Source organism: Poecilia reticulata, linkage group LG5, assembly GCF_000633615.1.
Source record: "Poecilia reticulata strain Guanapo linkage group LG5, Guppy_female_1.0+MT, whole genome shotgun sequence".
NCBI lineage: Eukaryota > Metazoa > Chordata > Actinopteri > Cyprinodontiformes > Poeciliidae > Poecilia > Poecilia reticulata.
In genome coordinates this window covers 4,810,980-4,834,038 of record NC_024335.1, presented here as the reverse complement: position 1 = coordinate 4,834,038, position 23,059 = coordinate 4,810,980, and the positions used below count along the sequence as shown (strand labels likewise).

General features: G+C 39.7%; 3 protein-coding genes across 4 annotated transcripts in view; 1 reads left to right on the top strand and 2 right to left on the bottom strand.

Annotated features, from left to right (window-relative positions):
- The window catches only part of uba7 (ubiquitin-like modifier activating enzyme 7), a 35,005-nt gene extending 30,260 nt beyond the window's left edge, over positions 1-4,745 (top strand). For both annotated transcript variants that reach the window (XM_008408713.1, XM_008408712.1), the window contains 3 exons: positions 1,405-1,506; positions 2,089-2,171; positions 3,275-4,745. In XM_008408713.1, coding sequence (XP_008406935.1) covers positions 1,405-1,506; positions 2,089-2,171; positions 3,275-3,407 — 318 coding nt within the window. In that variant the 3' untranslated portion in view covers positions 3,408-4,745. The remainder of the gene's footprint in view (positions 1-1,404; positions 1,507-2,088; positions 2,172-3,274) is intronic.
- Positions 4,746-4,809: 64 nt separating this feature from the next.
- On the bottom strand, positions 4,810-7,463 carry inka1b (inka box actin regulator 1b). The gene is made up of 2 exons (XM_017304921.1): positions 7,398-7,463; positions 4,810-5,824 (listed from the first exon to the last, which is right to left on the bottom strand). The coding sequence occupies exons 1-2, from the start codon at positions 7,398-7,400 to the stop codon at positions 4,889-4,891; spliced, it is 939 nt and encodes a 312-aa protein (XP_017160410.1). The 5' UTR covers positions 7,401-7,463; the 3' UTR covers positions 4,810-4,888.
- A 103-nt stretch (positions 7,464-7,566) lies between these two features.
- The window catches only part of gnai2b (guanine nucleotide binding protein (G protein), alpha inhibiting activity polypeptide 2b), a 49,522-nt gene continuing 34,029 nt past the window's right edge, over positions 7,567-23,059 (bottom strand). Inside the window, exons 4-9 of the mRNA XM_008408709.2 lie at positions 16,677-16,837; positions 14,317-14,445; positions 11,992-12,121; positions 10,849-11,002; positions 10,564-10,756; positions 7,567-10,210 (exon numbers count right to left, since the gene is read on the bottom strand). Of these exons, the coding sequence (XP_008406931.1) occupies positions 10,566-10,756; positions 10,849-11,002; positions 11,992-12,121; positions 14,317-14,445; positions 16,677-16,837 (765 nt within the window). The 3' untranslated portion in view covers positions 7,567-10,210; positions 10,564-10,565. The remainder of the gene's footprint in view (positions 10,211-10,563; positions 10,757-10,848; positions 11,003-11,991; positions 12,122-14,316; positions 14,446-16,676; positions 16,838-23,059) is intronic.

Genomic DNA, 23,059 nt, shown 5'->3' with positions numbered 1-23,059 from the left:
TATATAAATTTACACCAGACATTTTATATCTTTTTGGAAAAAGGATAACAGTTAATACCATATTAAAACAAATATAAATTGCTTGTGATGCGGTTTATGATGGTAAATTGGATGAAAATATTACAAAAGTCTTTAAAGCAACACACAGCAGATTAGCTATAGTATATAAGTTGGTTAAAACATCTGAAAAACTTTTTTTTTTTAAATGAATGCAAACAAAGATTAAATGACCATGTAGATGTGCATATTTAGAGCCACATGAAGCTCTAAATATGCAGGTTTTAGAAGCATGTTTAAAATAAAAGACTTTTTGTATCTACTATTGTTGTGCAGAATCATTAGCCCAGACTTGTCTGATTTTATCTCATAATTTAGATCCAACTGGTTTTTATTCTTTAAAAGAAATATGTATAAAATATGATTTTCCATATGCTTGTTTAATATGTTAACCACATGTACATGAAGGTTAATATTTTACGTTTTGTTTTATTTGACCTTAATTTATTCAAGTCAAATCCTGTTGAGAGCATACGTTCTCATTTTCCATAGAGATCTGTGCCAACATTATACACTTCAAAACACTTGGTGTCAGTGCATATGCAAACAAGTGGTCTTTCAATGAAATGCCAGTTTTCTTATGCAAAGGGATTATTTCAAGACATCACATTGTGACCTATAGAGTCATGTCGACTGTGACTATACAACCTCATATGCAACAAACTGTGATCCATTGCAGATTCTAAGACATTTCTATCAGAATCAGCATTGACGTCTTCAGCAATTTGAGCTGCAGTTGTGTGACGGAGCATTCAGGTCGTCCTTTGCTCCCCAGTTGCATTGGAGATCTTGGCAGTCCAAAAAAACCTGTCGCCAGTTTAATACTGATCTTTGCTTAGACCACTTTTTGGTAGATATTGACCACTGTAAGCAAAAACCCCCCAGGAGAGCTGCAGGTTTTGACATATTCTGACCCGGTCACTTAGACTGGGTCAGAACATGAACTTGCTCAAATCCCTACATTTCCTCAACACATGAGCTTTGATGAACTCTCATCTTTAGTACATCACCAAAGGTTTATTTTATTTTTTTTAGAAACTTTAATGTTATCAATGTTCTTTGATGTTGTCCTCCTTAAATTGCTCTGCTATTTCATTATATTTTCCAAGATCACAAACAGTTGTAGGCTGCTAAGATTTTACAATAATCTGAAACTTTGACAAAGATGGAACTTCAGAAAAGCAAAGTCTCACTACAGGAAGCACCTTCTTGACCTTTCTGTGGGTTGTTGGGGCCCTGCTGATTGTTGTCAGCTGGTGTGCTCTGCACGCCCATCACGCCAAGCCGTCCTTCGTCTGTCAACTTGCTCTGTGCTTATGTGTAACTAAGTAACATTGCTATTGACAGGTTGCAGGAAAGAAGTACACCCTGTGGGATGATTTCCTTGTTGAAGGAAGACGTTGCAATCAGCAGGAAATGACCTTGGCAGATCTCATCCAGCATGTGAAGGTACTGCAAGGAAACCCACTTTTTTTTTTTTTTACACCCGCTGCTTCAGAATGCACTTTTTTATTTGTTTTCCTAAACTTGCTCACTTTCCTGCAATGCACGCAATGTGACAATCACTATTGTTTGAGGCGACTGCCCTGTTTAATTCCGCTTCTAACATTTTCAATGTAGTTGTCTACATTTTTACATTTTCTACATTGTAGCCAGTTGAAGTTTAGGGAGGAGGCCTATTATGGCTGCTTTCTTTCTTTTTCAACATGAATAGATGCTGTAGAATGGGCTGAGATGGAAAATGTCACTGTCACTGGCCACATTGTTTAGGTGCCAGAAGGTACTGGATCGGACTAAACTGTGCCTTCAGAAGTGCTTTAATTCTTCATGATCCAAATTCAGAGCTACGCTGAATTGTTTGATACTGGTTAATGCACCTCTGTCCTGACGCTTCAGAATTACACCCCATTTCTTTTCATCTGTCTTCAGCACCTTCAGCATATTTGTCTGCAGGGATTCTACTACATCCTGCTTATGGGCATCTGTCTCCCCGTACAGAAGTATAAATATTGTTTGCTTTATTTTATGCAGGAAACAAATGGCTTGACCATCTGCAGCATATTTTACGGAACTGCTATCCTATACAACGGACACAAAGACAGGCTGAAAATGAGGTAGGTCCAGTTAAAATAATTCTGTAAGTTGTCCCCTCAAGGCTGCACTCGCAGCAGTCCAGCACTCAGACCACATCAGAAAAAGCAGCGCTCCTTTGTTTGTTTTGGGCCCTAATGGGAGAAGGAGTCGTTGTTTCCGCTGAGCCTGTGAGGACAGACCCTGTTGACCCACAGTCACATGCATCACTGCGCACAGATGACCGAGACGTCTCCTCGGGTTTCTGTTTGTTGTGCACAGGCGTCAAAGAGTTAAATTAGAGTGAACTGTTGCATCCTAGAAGCCACGTTGTTTGGGCCTGTTTAGTTCTGTTAGATACCCCTGGGGAGGTGAGTCAGTTGTGTCAGGTGTGAAACGTTCTTAACCCTAACACGGTTTGTTTTGATTGTTTCAGGATAGGATAGATGAATAAACCACAGGCAAAATTCAAACGCTTCCTCTCTAATTTTTTTTTTGTCAAATTTGATGCTGCTGATTGTTGGCACAGACTTGGTTTTAACTCACAAATGTTGACATTTGAGTCTCTGTGGAGCCGTTGTGGTGGCCAGATTAAGCTCCAGGAAGAGAGGCAGAACGACGACCATGTGGACACCAGGCTACTCTTGATAAATGTCCACAACAGCAGCCACTTCCTGTGCAGTTGCCCTGCCCTGAGCTTCCTGTGTCGAGTCATTGAAAGTAGAATGAAAAACAGAAAAACTGACAAAAGGTAACTAACAAAGCACAAAATGGAAAGATTATGTTTCTTGTTATTTAGTAATTGATTGGTAACACTTTTAATATAATTCATCATATTATGAAGATGTTAGGCCAAAAAGCAAGAACGTTGTTGAGAAGTTCAATACGGGGATAGGTTATGAAACAACTTGGTGCATCTCACAAACCCCAGATCAGAAAGAATATGGCAAAATGGCAAACCTACCAAGACACAGTGGTCCACCTAAACTAACAAGCTGTGCAAGGTCACAAATGATCAGAAATGCCCTTTCTGAAATAACAGCAAGAAGAAAGCAGTTGTTTCACGTGTTGGTCTGTTAATAAAAGAAAGTCTGATCCTAAGTTCATCATTTCCATTTGGAAAAAGATTACAATATGTGTTTTGCAGTGTGTCCGATTTGGTGAAAATGGTGACGAAGAAAGAAATCCCTTCTCATAAGAAGATGTTAGAGCTGATCCCTTCGTTTGATGAAGATGAGGACTGTGAGACGGTACCTACCATCAGGTACATGCTCCTGTGATGGGTCTGACAACAAATAAGGTCTTCTGAACCCACGTTTCTGAGAAATGATTTTACTTAATAGAAAATAGCAATGATAAAAACTAACATAAAGCCATTTTTAACCAAAGATTGCTATGTGAACTTTTAGCAATTAAGGTGTTTCCTTAAATTTATACCAAATGTGCAGATACTTCTGTTCTGTACGATTTGCATCATTCTTCCGTTTTATTGTTTGATGAAATCCAACTTTTTTGATGTTGCTCTTGTCACTTGCTGTTTTTGTGTTGATTTTTAACAGGCATTTTTCTTATGGACTACCTTGTCCTAACTTATGATTTTGAAGACTTTAATCTGATGTTATTAATGATAGACCAATGCACAGTTCCTGCTTCCAACTTGCAAAATAATAATGGAAGCAACGTAAGACTTGTTGAGTATACAAGCTTTATTACCAAGTCAATTAATCAGGAGTCTTAATAGAAACTGATACTGAAATATTGTTTTTATTCATTTGTTTCATGTAACGCAGGACTTATAGCATAAGTTTGTCTTTTACTCTTTTACAATTTTAGTTTGATTTCTTTGTTGATTCACAATCTCAGCTGGTATACTTGATAAAAATGTGATTATTTGACTCTAGATGTTAGTTGGAGGTTGTGCATAGTTATTGTTTGTTTGATCAGGGGTCATAACACTGGGAACAAGTCAGCTGCTTCAAATGGAGATTATAACCAAACAAATAGTGTAAATATGGTGGTGTGTCAGGGGTATTAGGGTGCTATGAGTGTTTTTATTATTTATTTACAGTTATTAAGTAATGCAACATCTCTTTAGTGTTCTGAAAATCTGCCGTTACAGTGCCTTCACAGCAGATGTGAAAAACAGACTTTCCTTTCTATTTTCCCACTGAGATGTTGGATTTTCTTCCTACTCTTTCAAGTAGATCTTTAGGTTCTTTGCTGCTATATTCAAATCTGGTGATTTCTGTGTAGCGGCAGATGTGTCATTTTTGGGTAGATGGAAACATCTGGGTATAAACTGGCAGAGGAGTAAGCTGACCCGCTGCTGAGGACACTCTCCCCTCCCAGCCTCTTCTGCAAGGCCTTCATCTGTCCTCAGGCGGCTCGTGTTTGTCCTGCCCTTAAGCTCAGCCTCGCATTGTGTTTCACTCCACACTCTCAAATTAACATGTAGACGCTTTAAAAAACATGCACTGCTTTCTGCTTGGCTACGTTATTAAGATGGAATGTGAATTGTTGCTGTGGTAACTCAACCTACACGCTGAAATGTCTGCACCGTGTAACAAATCAGAGATGTGATTTTGTTGTTAAAAGATAATAAAGGTCTCCGTGACGAACGTGTTGCTTGAGGATTTTTGCTTTTATTCTCCCATAAATATTGAGCACATTGTTCAATAAATATATATGTAAAAAAAACTTTTATTTATGACATTTCACGAGAACAGTCTGATTTAAATGTGCTTGGACGAGACCGTCACATTCAAATATATCCAATGATGTCGTTGCATATGATGGGCTGCCGGCTGCCCGTCTTCATGAGTGCAGAGAACCTGTGGAAATCTGTGTCCAGCTGATGCAGGCCTGTGTGAGACTGATGGAAGAAAGGCTTGAGAGGCTCAAATCCCACAGGACAGGACATCCTCTGTGGAGCCTCCGCTGCTCTTCTCAACCGTGTGCAGTTCGCTGGCTTCGGCCGCAGCTCCACGCCTTTGGACATCCCCGCCAACTTCCGCCGCATGTTGCCAAAAATGTCTCTCGCAAGACGTCGCCCTGAGCTGGGCTTCATCTCGGCGGGTTCTGGCAGATCGGGCAGGTCCATCCAGTTCTTTATGAGGTCGGCGAAGCTGTTGTCCCCCAGAACCAGCGGCTGCCTGTTCCTGCTGCGGCTCAGCAGCGACGTGGTCCAGTCCTCCGTGTCGCTCGCTTCAAAAGAAGTCCAGCGCTCCAAACAGACGTCAGACGTCGACTTCGGCCTGGCACGGCCGGAGGTTCCTCTGTTTGTTCGGACGCAGGCGGAGGAGGAGACTCGCACGTTTCTGGTCCTTCTCAGCACCACGCCTTCGTCCTGCCAGGAAGCCTCAGAGAAACCAGAGTCCAAATCCACGCTCTTCTCGCTGGCGGGGGAGCCCCGCGGCAGCCGATCGGGCTCCTGCTGCTCCTCCTCTTCCTCCTCCAGCGGGTTGGCCAGGCAGCAGGCGGAGTCGTAGGTGCTGGCCTCGCTGGCGTCAGACACACGGAGGCGAGTGAGCCGCTCCTGCTGCTGCGCTCTCTGTTTGCAGAGCCTCGTGACAGCGAACGACCGGTCACACGGCTCACTCAGCGGCCTCGGTCTGCTGATCTGCTTCAGGTCCTGCAAGGACCTCATCATCGACTGCATTTGGTCCCGGAGGCAGTCGGTGGAGTTTCCCAAACACAGCTGCACAGTGGAGAAACAGACAAATACGCAATTACACACGCAATACTTACAAGACGAATTACAGCCAGCGTTGCAACCGCAACAACAGCAGCTTTCAGACATGGAACTTTTTCCACATCTCATCATGTTACAACCTCATGGTGTAATAGATTTTATGAAGATTTAATGTGATGAGTTAAATCACATTAAATGTATCACATTACAAACTCTTTAAGAGTTCATTGTTTAACTCTTCCTAAAGATTAGTCAGACTGGATGTAGATTGTCTGTAATCAGTTTTTCTAGATGTTGACAGTCTCTTTTAGCTGTCAGCTTTTCTTCCCTGGGTGCAGTACATTTAGCTCTATTCATCTTCCCTGTTCCTGCTGAAGAATAAACACCCCCACAGCATTATACTGCCACTACCGTATTAACTGAACAGCGAGCTGTAGAGTTGTCAAAGCTGGGACATCATTCTAGAATAAAGCTCTACTTTACCTCTATCCAGACATGTCTGCCCCTGTTCCTTGGTTTTTTTATGTTGCTCGCTAATTATCTCCAACACACAGGTGACTTCTGGAATCGCTGATTTTACAGGATTTCATTTATGGATATCACTTCAAAGGGCTCCACATACAAATGCTAACACACTTTCCAATTGTCCAATTCTTATAAAGAAAAAAAAATACATCATTTTCTTTCTACTTCTCAGTTTTGTGTTTCTTTATGTTGATCTATCACATAAAGAAAGGGTAAAGGAAAATGCAGTGTAAATATCCTGTTGTGCTCCTGTAAACCTCTTTGAGATAAAGAGCAAATCCTGATGTAATTTCCACAAAACCAGTGGGATTTTTATCAGCTGAGATCACTGGCCAACTTTCTGAACTTCACTGTGTCCAGCACAGGATGCACATTTTTAAAATGACATTTAAAAATCTCTGCCTCCTAATCTTAAGAGGGGAAGTTTTGAATAAAGTGGAGCAGAATCTGGGCTGCTGGCTCACATATCCTCCCTGGACTCTTTCGGCCCACAGGATGTCGAGTGCTGTGTTTAATACAGCAGGAAATGACAGCAACCCCATGGAATTACACACAAATCTTGCAGGCACTCGTGTGGATAATCCCCTTTTTGCAGGTTTCAAATCAATAACCTGATACTCTACAATTCTTTATTTAAAAAAAAAAAAGCAGATAAATTCTCAGCACTTGCCTCCCCCAGAAGTTTGTTTTTCATTTTCCCCTTAAGCATTAAGTTCTGCCTCAGAGTACGGACGCCACAATGCCACGATGTTATCACAGCTGTGGGTGCTGAACCATTTGGCCCTCAAGTGCAACTTATCAGGCATAAGGAGACTTTTTAAAGTCCCCCTGTTCGCCTGGGCTGCTTTCACACAATGGGGAGATGTAACTCAGTTACACGATGCATTTGCCTGGAACACTTCAGTGTGAGTAAACTACAATTTGTGGAGGGAAGCACACAAATCATTGAAGAAAAATTGAATAGGCGAAGCTTCTGGCATTCACTTAAACCTAAACACTGTACCCTTTTGCCTAAAAAGAAAAGTGGAAACAGATCAGAGGAAAATAAACTTACCATTTCTTGCTAGAGTTGCTGAAGTCTCAATTCACAGTCTGTTTTTTTTTTGTTTTGTTTTGTTTTCTGGAACACACACACACACCAAAAAACGGAAATTTAGCCAAATAACAATAAGACTACTCACTTCCTGAACTTTAACTCAAGCAGAACTTTAGGTCAACCTTACCTTTAATGTTAACTTGAGCTCAATAAACGGTTCGACACATCCACGCTGATTCCAGGCGATGATGTGTCTCCTGGCATCAACTCCTTCCTTTAACACTCATGAAGCTCTGTCACATCAATTTGAGGGCTCCAAGCGTTTCTACTGCACCCAATCAGCGCAGAGCACTGACCAAAGCCAGCCAATAGGATGCCGTCTGAAACAACGCAGTCGTGACAACAACTACAGCGTGTTACTGAGAGTAAAGTTTAACATCTGGATCTGCGCAAAAAAGGAATCCAGACTTATAATACAATAGATACGTTTTATCATTCGGAATCATGTTATCACTGTTAACTGTAGTTTATGACTCTTTTGCTTGTAGTACTTAGCTTTTATTGGAATATTTAACATATTAAGTCATTGTTTTCTGCACAGTATTGAATTCATTGTAATTTAGCATCAAACATATAACCAGTATTCTAACAAAAAAAAGTTTGCATCACTTGAAGCTATGATTATTAACAAAAACTACAAGTCAGGCCACTAATTTTCACATCTAATAAAGTTTATGAATTCATATTTTTGTCCGATTTAATTCGGAGTCAATGTCGTCCAACTGTTGCTCAGAGTAACTTCGCCACTAAACCCCACGGCGCCACCTGCTGGATACTTTCCTCTATCCCTCAACTTTCATTTGAGTAAAAGCAAAGGATTTGTTGAATGTCTTTAATCCAAACAATTTTATTTTGTGTTATAATTGAGTCAAATGAAGTGACGGGTAAGATGGTTGTTTGCTTTCAGGGTACCTACATATATTTTCTGTTCTAAAGTCCAAAATGTTGTGCTTGTAAGTTTTAGATCAAATTTGAGTTTTGAAAAATGAATTATTAGCAACTCAAGAACTATGAAACTAAGTTCTAAATATAAGATGTTACATATAGATGTTTACTTTGAATTTAAAAAAAGTTATTCAAGCTCAAAAAGCGAAACTCGTGTCAAAGTCATTAGACACACGGTGATGTTTATCTCTTGTTAATTTTCATGTTTAAGGCTCACAGCAAATGAAAAGCCAAAATGTACTTACCCAAAAAGATCAATATTACTTTAAAAATTACCCAAAAACAGATTTTTGATACAAAAATAAGATGTTAATGATCTACACAGTAAAGGAGAAGGCTGACTTGACAGTTGTCGTAATGACTTGGTGACAGGACTAATACACGTTTTGGTGTAATCTAGTGGCCACTAACTATAAAAAAAAATTATAATTACTGATACGCCTCAAGGAAACATCCATCTATTATCTAACATGCTTATTTCTCCAACCTTAAAAAGTACAGCATGACTTTATTTTTAAAAGGATTGTAGTTCTTTTGTTAAAACTATTTATTTCTTAAAATAGATTTTATTTTTTCTCCCTGAAAAATGTACTAAAATTAGGGGTCGGAGGGTGAGATTGTGTAAGGTTTTTAATTTTTTTTTTTTTTTGCAGAGTGCTACAACTTCTCAAATCATTGGCCCAGATTCAAAGACGGAAGAAACAACTTTTACATTCTTAAAGTATCACATTGAAGCTAAAGGTTAATGTGGTCAAACTTTATTTACATTTAACAAGAGAATCAGAATAATATTAATGAACAACAATCATCCATTTGTCTTGGTGTGGTGTTGCATCATAAATCTCGGATCCCCGTGAACTTGGGTGGAATAAAAATAGCCCTAATTCACACAATGGAGATGGAGATGGAGTCTCTAAAGAACAAGTGTAAACAGATATCAAGGCACAAACATATGTTTAAAAAGACTTGGAATGAAAAGACCGACAGAACAATCCTTGTTGGGAACAGACATAACCATTTAAAAGTCTTACATATACCTTAAAAGTGACACATTAACCATTTCTGCTTTTTTTTTTTTTTTTTTTTTTTAAACATGATGCTTTGGGGTTGGTAATCAGTTTATGGGGGGAGATTACAGGCTAATAATCTATGGAGGGTCATGCAGAATGATCCACTATACATGTGTGAATATTGACTCTGTGTAAACAGTGTACAAAAAAAAACATTTATCCTTCATCCAGTTTCTGTTTCCATGCTTAGTTTTCTTCTAAAAAATAATCTCTGTGCTGTTATAAGGGTCTTAAAATGAAAGTTAACAGAAAAGGTTTATGTGCTTTTATATATATATATATATATATATATATGTTTTTTATCAATTGTTTCCTTTTTTCAGCCAATAAGACAAAATTTATGAAAAATGAAATGAACCCATCAGAGCATTAAAATAGTCAATTAATGATTCAACTCTTTCAAAATCTCCCCTATACCCACCACCATTGTGCTGCGATAACATGTCATGTTTTGCATTTCAAACAAAAGCTACAAGGATAATATGTCGTTACAGATCTTATTAAAGTGTCGCAGTTTAAAATTACGATACAAATTGTGTTTTAGGATCAAATATGTGTTTGTTTATGATGAATAAAAAACTCCCTACAAAGAGAAATGTGGATGAAGGTGGATGTGGATCGGTGATTGCAGAAGTTCTGACAGGTTCCTCTTTCGAAAACAAAAAACGAGCACATCACGGTTTTCATTATGAAAAGCAGGAATCGTCACATGGCTATTGCAGTCTCTCATGCAGTCTGTTTGTGATGGGTGCTGTCCTGCACAAAGAGAAAGTAGAGAATCGTATTTAGACTCGTTCACATTAAGTGCACGCATCCGCAGCAAATCAAACTAAAGTTACAAATTTTTATTAACACTACAGACGTTCAAATATGGTGTCTTTAAGTTTGGGTTAGATCAAATTGGCGATGCATGTTTTGCAAATTATGATGTCTCTTCTTTTTAAAAATTGCTGCTGCGTACTGTCACAGCAAAATGATTTCCCTCCTGCATTTTTAGAGGCTTGACCAAAAAAAAGTTCAGTGGGTATGGATACATTTGTAAAGCATGGTATATATTTTTCTCAGAAGGCAGAGGCTTTTCTGCAAACCCTTTCATTCTCATGTCTTACCTTTAGAAAAGACCACAGTCTTTCAGGTTGTTCTTAATAATAACGTCGGTGACAGCATCGAAGACAAACTGAACGTTCTTGGTGTCAGTGGCACAAGTGAAGTGGGTGTAGATCTCCTTGGTGTCCTTTTTCTTGTTCAGGTCCTCAAACTTGGTCTGGATGTAACTGGCAGCTTCGTCAAACTTGTTGGCTCCTGGCAAGCAGCAGTTAGAAAAAAAAACATGAATTATCAAAGTTTTGGGGGTCGGCGCGCAGCAAGAGGCTGCGAGTGTTAATGATGTGCACCTGTGTATTCGGGGAAGCAGATGGTGAGGGCGCTGCGAGTGATCTTCTCCTCGAAGAGGTCTTTCTTGTTGAGGAAGAGGATGATGGAGGTTTCGGTGAACCACTTGTTGTTGCAGATGGAGTCGAAAAGCTTCATACTCTCATGCATTCGGTTCTAAACAGAAGAAAAGGTGGCCATGGTCAACAGTTTCAGCTAGAGCCTAGTACTACTACTAGTGGAGCTTGGGTAGCTTTTAGTAGTGCTAAAAGACATTTTGGGTTAAGCATTCATAAGGTAAGTGCAAACTTAAGTGTGATGTAAAGCAAAGTAAATAAATGAGTTATTTAATCCAAAAGTGGGTCTTGCTTCAAATTGAAACCTTTTACAGGGGCGGTGTTACGTATTTTCCAGGCACATAAGTAATAATCTTACCTTAAGTAATTGTAAAAATTGCTGTATATTATCAAGCATACCTCAAAGGAAATTTTACTTTGCAAGAAAAAGCATTAAAATTGGCCTCTGTCTGAGGGTGCTGTCTTATCCCTCACTGCGTAGGACATAATGCAACATTTTTTTTTGCATGAGAAATCCTTTTCTATTTTAACTCATATAGTATTCTAATATTGTCGGACAATGAATTTGGGTTTTTCATTATGTGTAAACTGTAATCATCAACATTAACTTGAAAAAAAATCTTGAAATATACTAAATGTGTGCAGTGAATCCTTAAAATATCCTAGTGTCCCTTGTTGAAGTGAATTACTCAAATAAAAGTCCAATGATGTTCTAACGTTTTGAAATGCACCTTTAGAGCAGAACAACGTGATTGCAGCAATGCCTCTAAGCTTCCACCAGGGGGCAGGGTTGCTTCATGTAATAATTTAAACATGGATCAACAGAGCAGAGATTTTGTCGAAGTCTTTCCCCAAACCTTTCCAAGTCACTCAGAAAAAAGCTATTAAAATGTGTACTACATATTTGCACTTCAGATTAAAGTTCAATGAGCCTATTTTACAACCTGGGATTAGATGTTCTCAGGTTACAATCCAGATTTCTGCCCATGATGCATTACAGTCCAGCAGAGTCTAAGATTGAGCCGACACCAGATAAAGAGCAGGTTTGTAAATAGAGTAGAGACCAGAGGATTGGGGGGGTTTTCTTACCATCTCTTCATCCTCAGCCAGCACCAGGTCATATGCACTTAGTGCAACACAAAAGATAATGGCTGTTACTCCTTCAAAGCAGTGAATCCACTTCTTTCTCTCTGACCGCTGGCCTCCCACATCAAACATTCTGCAAGGAAAAATTTCAGGAAAAAAAGAATAAATTGTCCGCTTGTGTAAGATGTGGTTAATACAGAAAAAAAACACTGAAGAGAAGCTTAAGGGGGGGACTGAAGGAGGAAGTTAGTCTGATCATGCTTTCATGAGGTTGCTTTAAGAGGAGAAGTGGTGAGGAAGTGGAAATATGTCTATCAGATGTGTGGTAGAAAGAAGGGATGGAGAAGGGAGACAAAAACTGCTTTATATTGAGTAAGGCGTTAAATGGAAGAGCTGAGTATAAAAGTCGATGGCAAAAACTCCTCTTTGTTTAGGACGTTGGTCTCATTCTTATGGTTGTTCTGAAGTGTAAACAAAGCTGGTGAAATCTAATAAAACCGTTCACGCAAACCCGTGTAAACCAACTCCCTTTCCCAGTCTTTGCTGTCTGCGGTAATTGACGGAAAAGGAACCAAACTATAAAAAGCCTGCTTCCTGCTATCGATTGTCTCCGTGTACTATTCAGGGTGAGTACCGAGACTGAGACGATGGGTAAATGTCAGAGTTTATCAGGAGGCTGGTCACACCAGAGACCTTTAGCTGGTGCTGCCTTTTTTTATGAATTCACTTCAGCGGCGGAAAATCATCGTAAATCAGCAAAATATTGTAGTAGATGTAATATCCTTCTATACCTTTCCCTCCATTCTCCAGTATCTCAACCACTTCCTGTCCTCTATAAGGGGCGTCCCTATACATCCATTACTAACCCACACATAAGTGCTTCACCAGGGTCACAGCATATTTTATGTAAGACCAAAAGCAGTGCGTCATGCAGAACCTACTAAATGTTACCACTCAATAGTGCTCTTGTTTTATTGAACAAGAGCGACGTGGGCAGAATCAGATTTATTTACTCTGCTCTGAGAGCGATAATGATGGTTGAGCTTTTAATTTCTGTCATAATTCGGCTTTTAAGTAGTGGAGTTGCCCATTTTACACCAGCGTGGACCGCCACTTCGAATGCTATTAATAACAGGACCGTTGTATTTTCTGGCCAAATGTGTAAACAATGTGCACACTCTCAATCACACAAATACAGCAAAAGTATTCATACCCTATTGGCAAACTGCAGTGCATCTGATCTGAATTTTTCATTATTTTACTTTGACTCAAAGTAGTTTGCTTTATTGTGAATTTGTCAGAAAAATATACCTGAATAAAGTCCAGTGTAACCAGTTGCATAACCCGACTCAAAAGTCACCTAGGAGCTATAGTTGTGTAAATCTAAATTGAAATATTTTGGAACATGAAGAAGTATATGACACAATTCTACTCTGAGATGGAGGAAAAACATCTGAGGGTATCTTGTGTGTTCATGCACTATGCATGGAGAAAAACAAATTCTCTACATCACCAACCCCATGATTAAACATGGGGGTGGTAACATTGTAATATGAGGGATGTTTATCTACAGTTGGGGCAGGAAAGCTGGTCGAGGCTGATAGGAAGATGGATGGCTCTAAATACAGGCCAATTGTTGAAGAAATCCTATTATAGGATGCAAACCACAAGGGAGTTGGGCGGCGGTTCCCTTTCAAGCACAGCGCTTAAAATAAAGCTAGCGTTGGAAAGGGTAAGTCAAAGCAATTTTTTTTATGTATTAGAATGTGTTGGTCAAAGTCCAAACCTGATGCCAACTGAAAATATGTGGCAAAAATGATAAAATATCTGTTTACAGAGACTCAAAGAACAGGCAAGCATTTCAGTCTCCGAAGATACACCAAGAGTCCTACCGGCTGCAAACGATAGAAAAAGTGTGGAGAAGACAACTACAGTTCACAAAATTCACATTTTGATTTCCCCTTTTAAATTACTTTAAAAACTCTGTGTCAGTTTCCTTTCACTTCACAAATTCGTACTACTTTGTGCTGGTATAGAATCCCAATAAAATCTATCAAAACTTGTGTTTATGTTATCACTTTGGATGATGGACTCGATGATGATGATGATGATGATGATGATGATGATGATGATGATGATGATGATGATGATGATGATGATAGAATCAGGTGCATATGATCAGCAGCACTTGGCTGCAACAAATCCTCTCAACTACAAAGTTTCCCTAAGTGTGTCAATCTGCTTTTACAATCTGAGAAGCACTGTGTCATTATTGATTTTGTCTGTCTTTTTTGCATTCACCAATCAGGTCACGTGCTGTGATCTTACTTGAAGTGCAATTCCTTGAAGGTGAAGTGAGTCTCAACGATGCCGGTTGTCTTAACCCGAGTGCGCAGCACATCCTGCTGGGTGGGGATGTAATCTGCTTTTGCTATCCTCTCCAGATCATTCAGGTAACTAAGAGACAAAAAAAAGCGATCAGGAGCTCAACACAATTTCTAACACATAAGGCAAAGCAAAAAAACCAAAAAAACAACACATGCAGGCTTACGGTGGACAACGCACAGGGAAATAAGTTCAATTAGGCTGCAATCCAAAGCACCCTGAAAGTTCTAACTTGTTAGCAAGACGTGGGTGCTTTTGTACACATGAATGTGCAGCTACAGTGTTGTAATAATTGAATAAAACGTATTTCTCATGTTAAGACTCCATTGCACTGGTTGCTGATCTGCGACTTTATCTTCTTGCTAGTTCATTGCGGTGAAGCTGCAATGGAAACTGACAGATTTTACTCCGTTCACAGAACACCTGAACATGCAAAAAAAAAAACATTGTCTTTATTCCTTCACATGTGCTGCAAACCAACACAATTAATGAGTAGAACAATCCATATCAGTTTTTCAAAACTTTTAAATCCATCCATCTTGGCGCAGTCTCTCAACATCAGTCCAGGCTTATGCATAAATGTTGCAATGAGTGTTTTGTTGTCTGAGTGCAGCAGTATGTGCAGAATTGATTGTGCAGTTTTCTCTCCAGCTGCTTGTTGCTGCTAATGGTTTTCATGCTCTAACAGGTCACTTTGTGAGTCTTGTAGAAGACGAGGCTCTGCACAAAAAAAATGCAGCTCTGACTCATTCGCACACATTGCTAACACTTAGCTCTCTAACCAGCAACACACAATAATACATTTTGCAGCTGCCTCTCAAATCTAGACGAGATTTCTCAGGGGGAAGAATTGTGGCCTTATACGTACAAATGGTGTATCTGACATGCTGAAATGAAATGTCAACCGTGAAGCAGAAATTTTAACATATAACTACTCTTCACGGACTGAGGGTTTCATTCAGTCAATTGTGAACAGTCCTCTCATTTTTAAATCTACATAAAACGTGTTTTTTGACATTTTAGGAACAGTTACAATCATTGTTGTGCTTGTGAAAAGAGAGATTTTCCAAGGTGATAAAAAGGTCACTTGCTATTTTTCTTGTAAATGTGACTGGCATGTTATGATGATCAATGTAATAATCATCATCATTTTGTGATCCTCTGTTACTTGTCAGAAATAACATTGAAAAAACAAAAAACAAACAAAAAAAATGAAATAAAATATATATATATATAAGCGCAAAGTAAATCAATATAATTTTATTGTATCCTCTTTATCATTGCAGCCGGTTCTCCTCTACAATTTCTTGCATTTGCTGTGATTTCTGACAGATTGCTGGTCAGTAGGGGGGCGTAGAAGGATCATTGCTACATGCCGCTCTGGCTGACCCACTTACACAAGTTTTGCATCATCTTCCAAAGCCAGCTTGAAACTTTAGATGTCCAGCCACTCTACACTTTGTAAAAAGAAATGGATATTTCTCACATTGATCTCTCTGTTCTTGCTTGTCACAGCCCTATGGTTTAATATTTAATGAGGCGTCAAAACCTGAAAGGCATACCGCAGAGAATAAAAACAAACAATTTGGTAAATATTCTCTTTGTTCATAACTGCTCTAATGCTATATTCCTCAGTAAGCTAACACAAAATCTATAAATTAATTTCAAAAAGGCAAAAAAGAGCCCCCTGTGGGTATTAATGTGAGAATCATCAGTCCTTACGCAAACACTTTAATCTCTTTCTTACCCATGAAGAAAACGGTACCTTTTTCTTCTTATCAGTTTTCGATATTAAAGATTAAGCCCACAGAGGAAGAAATGACGGCTAAATGGAAGTTATTGGCCAATTTCACCAGTCTCCGTTACTCCCCCGGAGAACTAGTGCAGGTTTTCACAACAGCTCATATCAGCAATGCTCCAAAGAGAATCCATCACAATGCCAACGAATCGCCTCCTCCAAGGCAGCAGGTTTAAACAGTCATTAATAAAACAAAGATACAAATTTATCAATAAAACTATGAGTCCAGTGCAGGCAGAATATTCCATCTGCACTTTATTTATTATTAAATGACTACTTGAGTTCAAAGCCAATTATTTATGTAAGGTGAAAGATAAAATGAGAATTTTCACAAAGCCTTACAGTCACGTCTAATTAACAGTTTCTGCACAGGCACAATGTTCAGAGTTTCATACTTAAAGTGGCGGGTCAACACCCAGCTGAATTATTACATTTCCTTTGCAGAGACGACAGTGTGCAATTATCTGATGCATCACTTTTACATGAAACACCAGTCCATACTTACTACGCCGCCGAGTCATTGAGCTGGTATTCTCGCGACCTCGTAAAGCAACTCTGTATGCCGCTGTCGGCCCACAACCGCCTGATCACGTTGGCCAAGTCTTCAGGAAGAATGCCTTGCTCTTCCGCAGCTGCAGCGAGAGCGAAGAGCTGCTGGGCATCGTCCTACAAGAGAGGCAATGACAATTATGAGCTTCCCTTGTGGGGAATTTTTAAGGTACTAAGCAAGAAATTTAACCTTGTATATGAAATTATCCCCCAAAAAAATTGTGGGGGATGATTTATTTATAAAGGATAATTTGTTTATTAAGAAAAAGGCTGGACAAAAGCATTATCTTTGGGAGAAATCCAAGGCTTTATAATTATTATTATGCTTAAGTGAAAACAAGCACACTTGGATCTAAAGTAGGGGTTTAGTGATACAATAATTTCACGATATGATACAATATACGATATTCTGGTCACGATACGATATGTATCACGATATTTGTTGGGCGATACGATTCAGTGCGTTTTTACGATTTTCTGAAAGATTTTAGAAGGACAGTGATTTTAGTGACATTTTGTGTTCAATAGACTTGAATTTAGTTAACTGAAAACTGATTAAAAGCATCAACTACGCAATACCTGACTCTGATTGGACAGTCTAACAGTCTGCAGCTGGACAAAATGAATCAAAGATGCAGTGAGAGAATTAGTTTCTGTCATTTAATTCATGTGGATTTGACATAAAACTCAAAAGTTTAAACGGTAATCCAGGAGCAGAGTGGAGAGATTATCAGCCTCTGTAGACTCTCAATATGCAAATGATTGCACTTATGTTTTTTCTTTTGGACACTGTGACTGCATTTTGGAGTAAAAATGCAGCCACATTGCAGTCTTTTGGACTATGGGGCAAAAGGCTTTTCTACCTTCGCTGGCGGAGTTAGCCGTAAGTGGCTGTAAGCGGCTTTCTTCTAGCTGCTAAAGTAGTGGCTCCGCCTCACCCCGTAGTGATCGACTCCCTGCAGCTACGCAGCGCCGCTATTCCCCTGCTTGGATCTCTGAGTAGCTGCCTCTCAGACTGCCAGGATCTCATCGTTCTCTCAGTCTCTGATACTCTTTGTCTGTTGCTAATAAGAATGATCGATCAGCCATTGTTATCATGGAAATCCTCACTGCGCGGATTCCGGCTGCGGGTTTTTCCTCTTCGTCTTCCTGCTCAAAACACAGCGCCGCTGCGCGCCCGCTTCGGATGTTATCAACCCATGTTCATTCTTCAGGTAATTCTTTGTATAACAGAACAGAAACCGCTAAGCTAAAAACTAATTACGAAGTGAATGCTACCAGTTGAAATTTGCATTAATTTCGAGATCTCACTGCTTTTGCAGCTGCTCCGTTCGCGCCGCTACTCTTTTCCGCTACTCCTTTCCGCTTCTCTTTCACGGTTACTTGCGCAACTTTACTTTGTTTCTCAACAACAAAATACAGCCCATCTTTATTTATTGAAGATTTTACATTTCCAAAAACACAGGAATCTAATGTTTTGTTTTGTACATTTGGAAGCTCATTCCCTCTCACATAATCGGAAAAGCCGGGGAATGGCGGCACTTTTGACATTTCTCTGACATTCGGAAAATATGGTTTACTAATTTTAGCATAAGGTTATACTTGGCCTATTAACACAATTTAAAAACTGGTGTGTAGTTTATAATGTGCACTTTAAGCTCAAGTTGAAAGTGAGACTGAGGGAGGCGGAGTCTTGCTGCTACGCCATAACAAACTAGACATTAAAAAGAGCTTTACGGCTATGGGCCCCTGTGGTTTAACGGATCGATACTCGCGGATGAAAAATCGATACTTTCCGAGGGCGGAAAAAATCGATATATATCGCCGAATCGATTTATTTATACAGCCCTAGTCCAAAGCCAAAATAAACATTTGGGAGTGGCCTAGTCAAACGTTTGGACTCAGACAGACAGAAGACAACAGATGGATGGGAACCCAAATGTTTCCTGTACTGTTTCTCTTCTTTCCATTCATATCCAGACCTTTTGACCAGTATGCAAAATATCATCCAACTGTATCTACAGGTTCAAGCTACAGCCAGGGAAGCAATATGGATATTACCAACAGTTGTTCCATTTACTTAATTCTTTTAACATATCTTTTATTAATTACCTTCTAGATAATTTCTTTTTCTATATTCGTTTATTGTGGTGGTATTTAGTCTAGCAAATGTACTCGACTTCAGCAGCTGGACTGTATGTGACCCATACAGTCTATCACTTGTGATATATATCTCCATATATGTATTATATATTTGGCAGACCAAATGGATAAAATCCAAGTGGAAAATTGATTTCACGTACATTTCTGCACTTGTGTAAACTGGCGTCGCACGATGTGAGCCTGCTTGTGTGCGTTCACTTCTCAACAGAGCCGATGTATCCAAGTGCAGGCAGGCTAACGCGCTAATTGCTGCGCGTAGGAGTGTGAGAGTGTCGTCACGTACACAGAGCCATTTAACAGAAAGGTTGGTGAGAAACAAATGCAACACACACACACACACACACACACACACACACACACACACACACACACACACACATACACACACACACTACAGCAGTGTCCTCAACCTTCTGATTACAGCATCAGTTTCTGAGCGCTTACGCTGGCTTCACTGTAAGGACACAGTTCGGTCAGGATTGACTGCGACTGTTCCTGGGTTGCAATAAGTCTGCAGGATGCAGCGGAACAGCATCTCTGCCTGAAGTTGTGAATTTTCTATTTGAAATTTAGCAAGCTTGAGTTGTATATGTATAATAAAAAGGGTGAGCTTTGGTAAATGAATCATAATTAGGAATATTCTTTAATATAATTAAGAGAAGTAATAATTATACTTTGGTTGCAATGTCAGAACTGTGTAGTGCTTAATTGGGGCCTGCCCATAGCAATGCATAGGGAGAACAGTGATTGACTTGCAAGTCAATCACTGCCTCCATGCATTGCATGGCAGGCACCTATTGTTCTTCACCTAATAGAATGCCTCTAGATTATTATTTATTTTTCTTCCGTCACCGTTAATGCGGCCTGAACCGCTGCGTGCCCACCCACAAATGTGGTATCACAAATTGCAGCTCGATCACAGGAGGGGAGATATTGTTTCTGGTGGGATTCGGAGTTACCACGGCAACACAAATTGGGTCTGAAGACCCCCAAAAACCCCATTCATTTTAATGGAGCGAGATCCTAAAAATACCCTATTCTTGAGCAATAATTGTGTCATCATAAATTCATGTAGAAATTTCATTCAAACTTCAGTTTGTAGATACACCCGTCATCTTATCTAAAGATTTCTTTAGCATTATTGCTCATTTTTGCATCAGAACGCTATATTAAAAATCCAACGGGCACACTTTGACAGGCCCCGTAAAATTTCTGCAGGAATTTTCTAGTAGTTCATTTATTTTTCTTCCGTCACCGTTAATGCAGCCCGAACTGCTGCGTCCACCCCCACAAAAGTGGTATCAAAATGTTCAGCTTGATCCCGAGAAGCGAGCTATTGCTTTTAGTGGGATTCTGAGTTAAAATGATGACATAAATTGATAAAAACGAGAAAAATTGAGGCTGAGTGTCTCACAGAATCAGTAAACTTTCTCTCTGAAACATACTAACAGCACAGTGGATTTCTGACTCCAAAACTCTTTTAACTGCCCCTCACAGGCACAAATATCGCCCTGTTGGTCTAAAAGTCTGTCNAAACATACTAACAGCACAGTGGATTTCTGACTCCAAAACTCTTTTAACTGCCCCTCACAGGCACAAATATCGCCCTGTTGGTCTAAAAGTCTGTCATGACATAGATACACATGCCTGCTCCCGTAAAATGTTTTCAAAATTTTGCTAGGGTTTATGGTTTCTTGTCAGGGTCCTTGATACGTCGCTGGGTGTCTCTCAAGTATAGAAACTCTGTCTCCAGCATACTGTCTGACAGAGAGAGCCAGCCCAGGTGCAGATAATTAATTACCATAGCAACGGGGCCCAGAGAGAGGCAGTGAGTAGTTTCACAAACAGGCGCAGTGACAGGTCTCACAATGCATTGTGGGAAGAATACACATTTCCTGTGACTATTCAGTTTGCTTACATAAAATTATTATTTCTCTGAATTTTTGAGTGGGAATTAAAATCCTTAGTATGAAGGTTGAAAAATTTCGAGACATAAACAATTACCCACTGACTTTATTATTATTTTTATTTCGGACCGTGAGTAAGAACCACATGTGCGAAGCTTATAGACGTCAGTTTTATTGTGCATCAGGTTTAGCAATTATGTGGTAGTGAACCAGTTCAGTCATACAACTATGGGGATGGACCTGGTAAAATCTTCAGTTGCTGCTCTTCGGTGATGAACCATATCAGCATGGAAGTATTGCACATGTTCTCCTGGGTAAGTCCAACTGTGCAATCTATAGCTAGAACGCACTTTCTCTGTAAACCTTTAACATTTTCAACCCCAAAACATGACCAACTACCAGGCCTGGCAAGTTTTCTAGGGGGAATCTTGAATTTATAATGTTTCGGAATTGGGCCCTGCCATGGCAGTGCATAGGCAGGCACCTATTGTTCTACACCTCAAAGTAACTGCCTCTTCCTAGTACCGTTAATGCGGCTCTTACCGCTGCATGTCCCCTTCACAATATATACATAAAAAATGTGTGGCTCGATCCCATGTGGGGAGCGATTGCTTTTGTTGGCATTTCGAGTAACTGTGGCGACATAGTTAACACAAAACGAGCCAAATTCAACTCAAAACAAAAGTCTGACACAAAACAGTGCCACTCAAAATAGACATAGACTTTTGTCTGCCCCTCAGAGCTGCTCTTTAGAACTACAGACATGGTGGAACACTCCGTTACTAGACCTTTTCCTTTAGTGTTTTATTTACCATTGTCATAGTAACTGAACCATCGGGCCCTGGGAGGAAAAAGAGCGACGGCGGTTCTAGTTAGCTGAGGTATAAACCTACTGTGCAGGAGCTGAATTGCGATCTGTTTATATGTACAGATTGCTTAATACACCGTCAGTTATCAGCTTTGAAATAAAATGGTTCTGGAAGTTTTTGGAAAGTATTATTGACATGTTTAGATTGTTTTTTCTTTACATGAGTCGAATCTGTTTAGCTGTATTGTGTCTTTCTGTGAAAATGTTGGTGTTCAGGGAAACCCCCCACCCCCAAATATATTGCATATTTTTTATGCAGTAGCAGATGGGGGTTATTCTGAGACTTAAGTGTGTGGCGAAGATACCTTTGTATTAAAGGATCTAAAACTGTTTATTACAGAAATAAGTATATTGTCTAGAATGACAAAGAAAATATGGTGGACACAATGATTATTTTGAAGAAAGATCAGATATAGTGGTGTTTGGAAATCTTAAATATTTAACCAGAACAGATTCCAGGAGGATTAGTGAAGCACAGATTTGTTTCTGCCTCATCACTCCTACCTGTTCTAGACTTTTTACAGGAAAATCAACATCTGTWRCACYGACACCAGCCYTGATGTGTGTAACACATGCTACAATCTTTAATATGTTTTCTGGAGATGTTGGCATCAGGGCTGCTGCTATAAACTCATTGGATCTCTGAATAGTGCTGTTTAGGTTATATCATCTAGTGATGGAAAAAGCAACAAAAAACTATTAKGCTATGTASTTAAGATGGAATATATGCAYRTATATTCATGACATGCTTTGATTAAAGTAATTTATYCTCGGTGCAATTCCAGTACCRAAAAATTAACTTTATACCAGGTGAGTCTCTCACCTGAGAATGTGAACCTACTAGGCTGATTCTGTGCCTTCAAATAATTGTAATGCTCCTGTAGAAGATTCATAACTTAAAAGTYWCAGSAACCTACAAGTKAACTTATAAGGAACAGGTCTGAAAAAACAGTCTGTGTGCTACACTCAAGAGAGAGATTCCTTTGATGCATCAAAGAGTGATGTCATCAATGATGACATCACTCATTGTTACCATAGGAACCCTGTTGTTACCATAGGAACCAGTGGTGCAACTACACATTATTCAGGTGGATGCGAAAACATAAATCGGCGCCCCTACCCCCCAGATGGGGTTTTGATGCCCCCTCTGGTGCTGCGCCCCTTTGCATTGCATGCGCTGCATACCCACTTTTTGCGCCACTGATCTGGTCGTGTCAAATGCTTCGAACGGTTCAAATGGCGCCGCGCTAGACGCTCGAAGAGCACCACAATGGCCTTCGACGCGCCTCCACATAGAGTTTGAATGTAAACCAGATGCGCCTGGCGGTCAAAATGTGTTTGGTGTGAACGCACCATTATATGTCCAGTGTCATATTAGGTCCACCATATTAGGACCAAAGT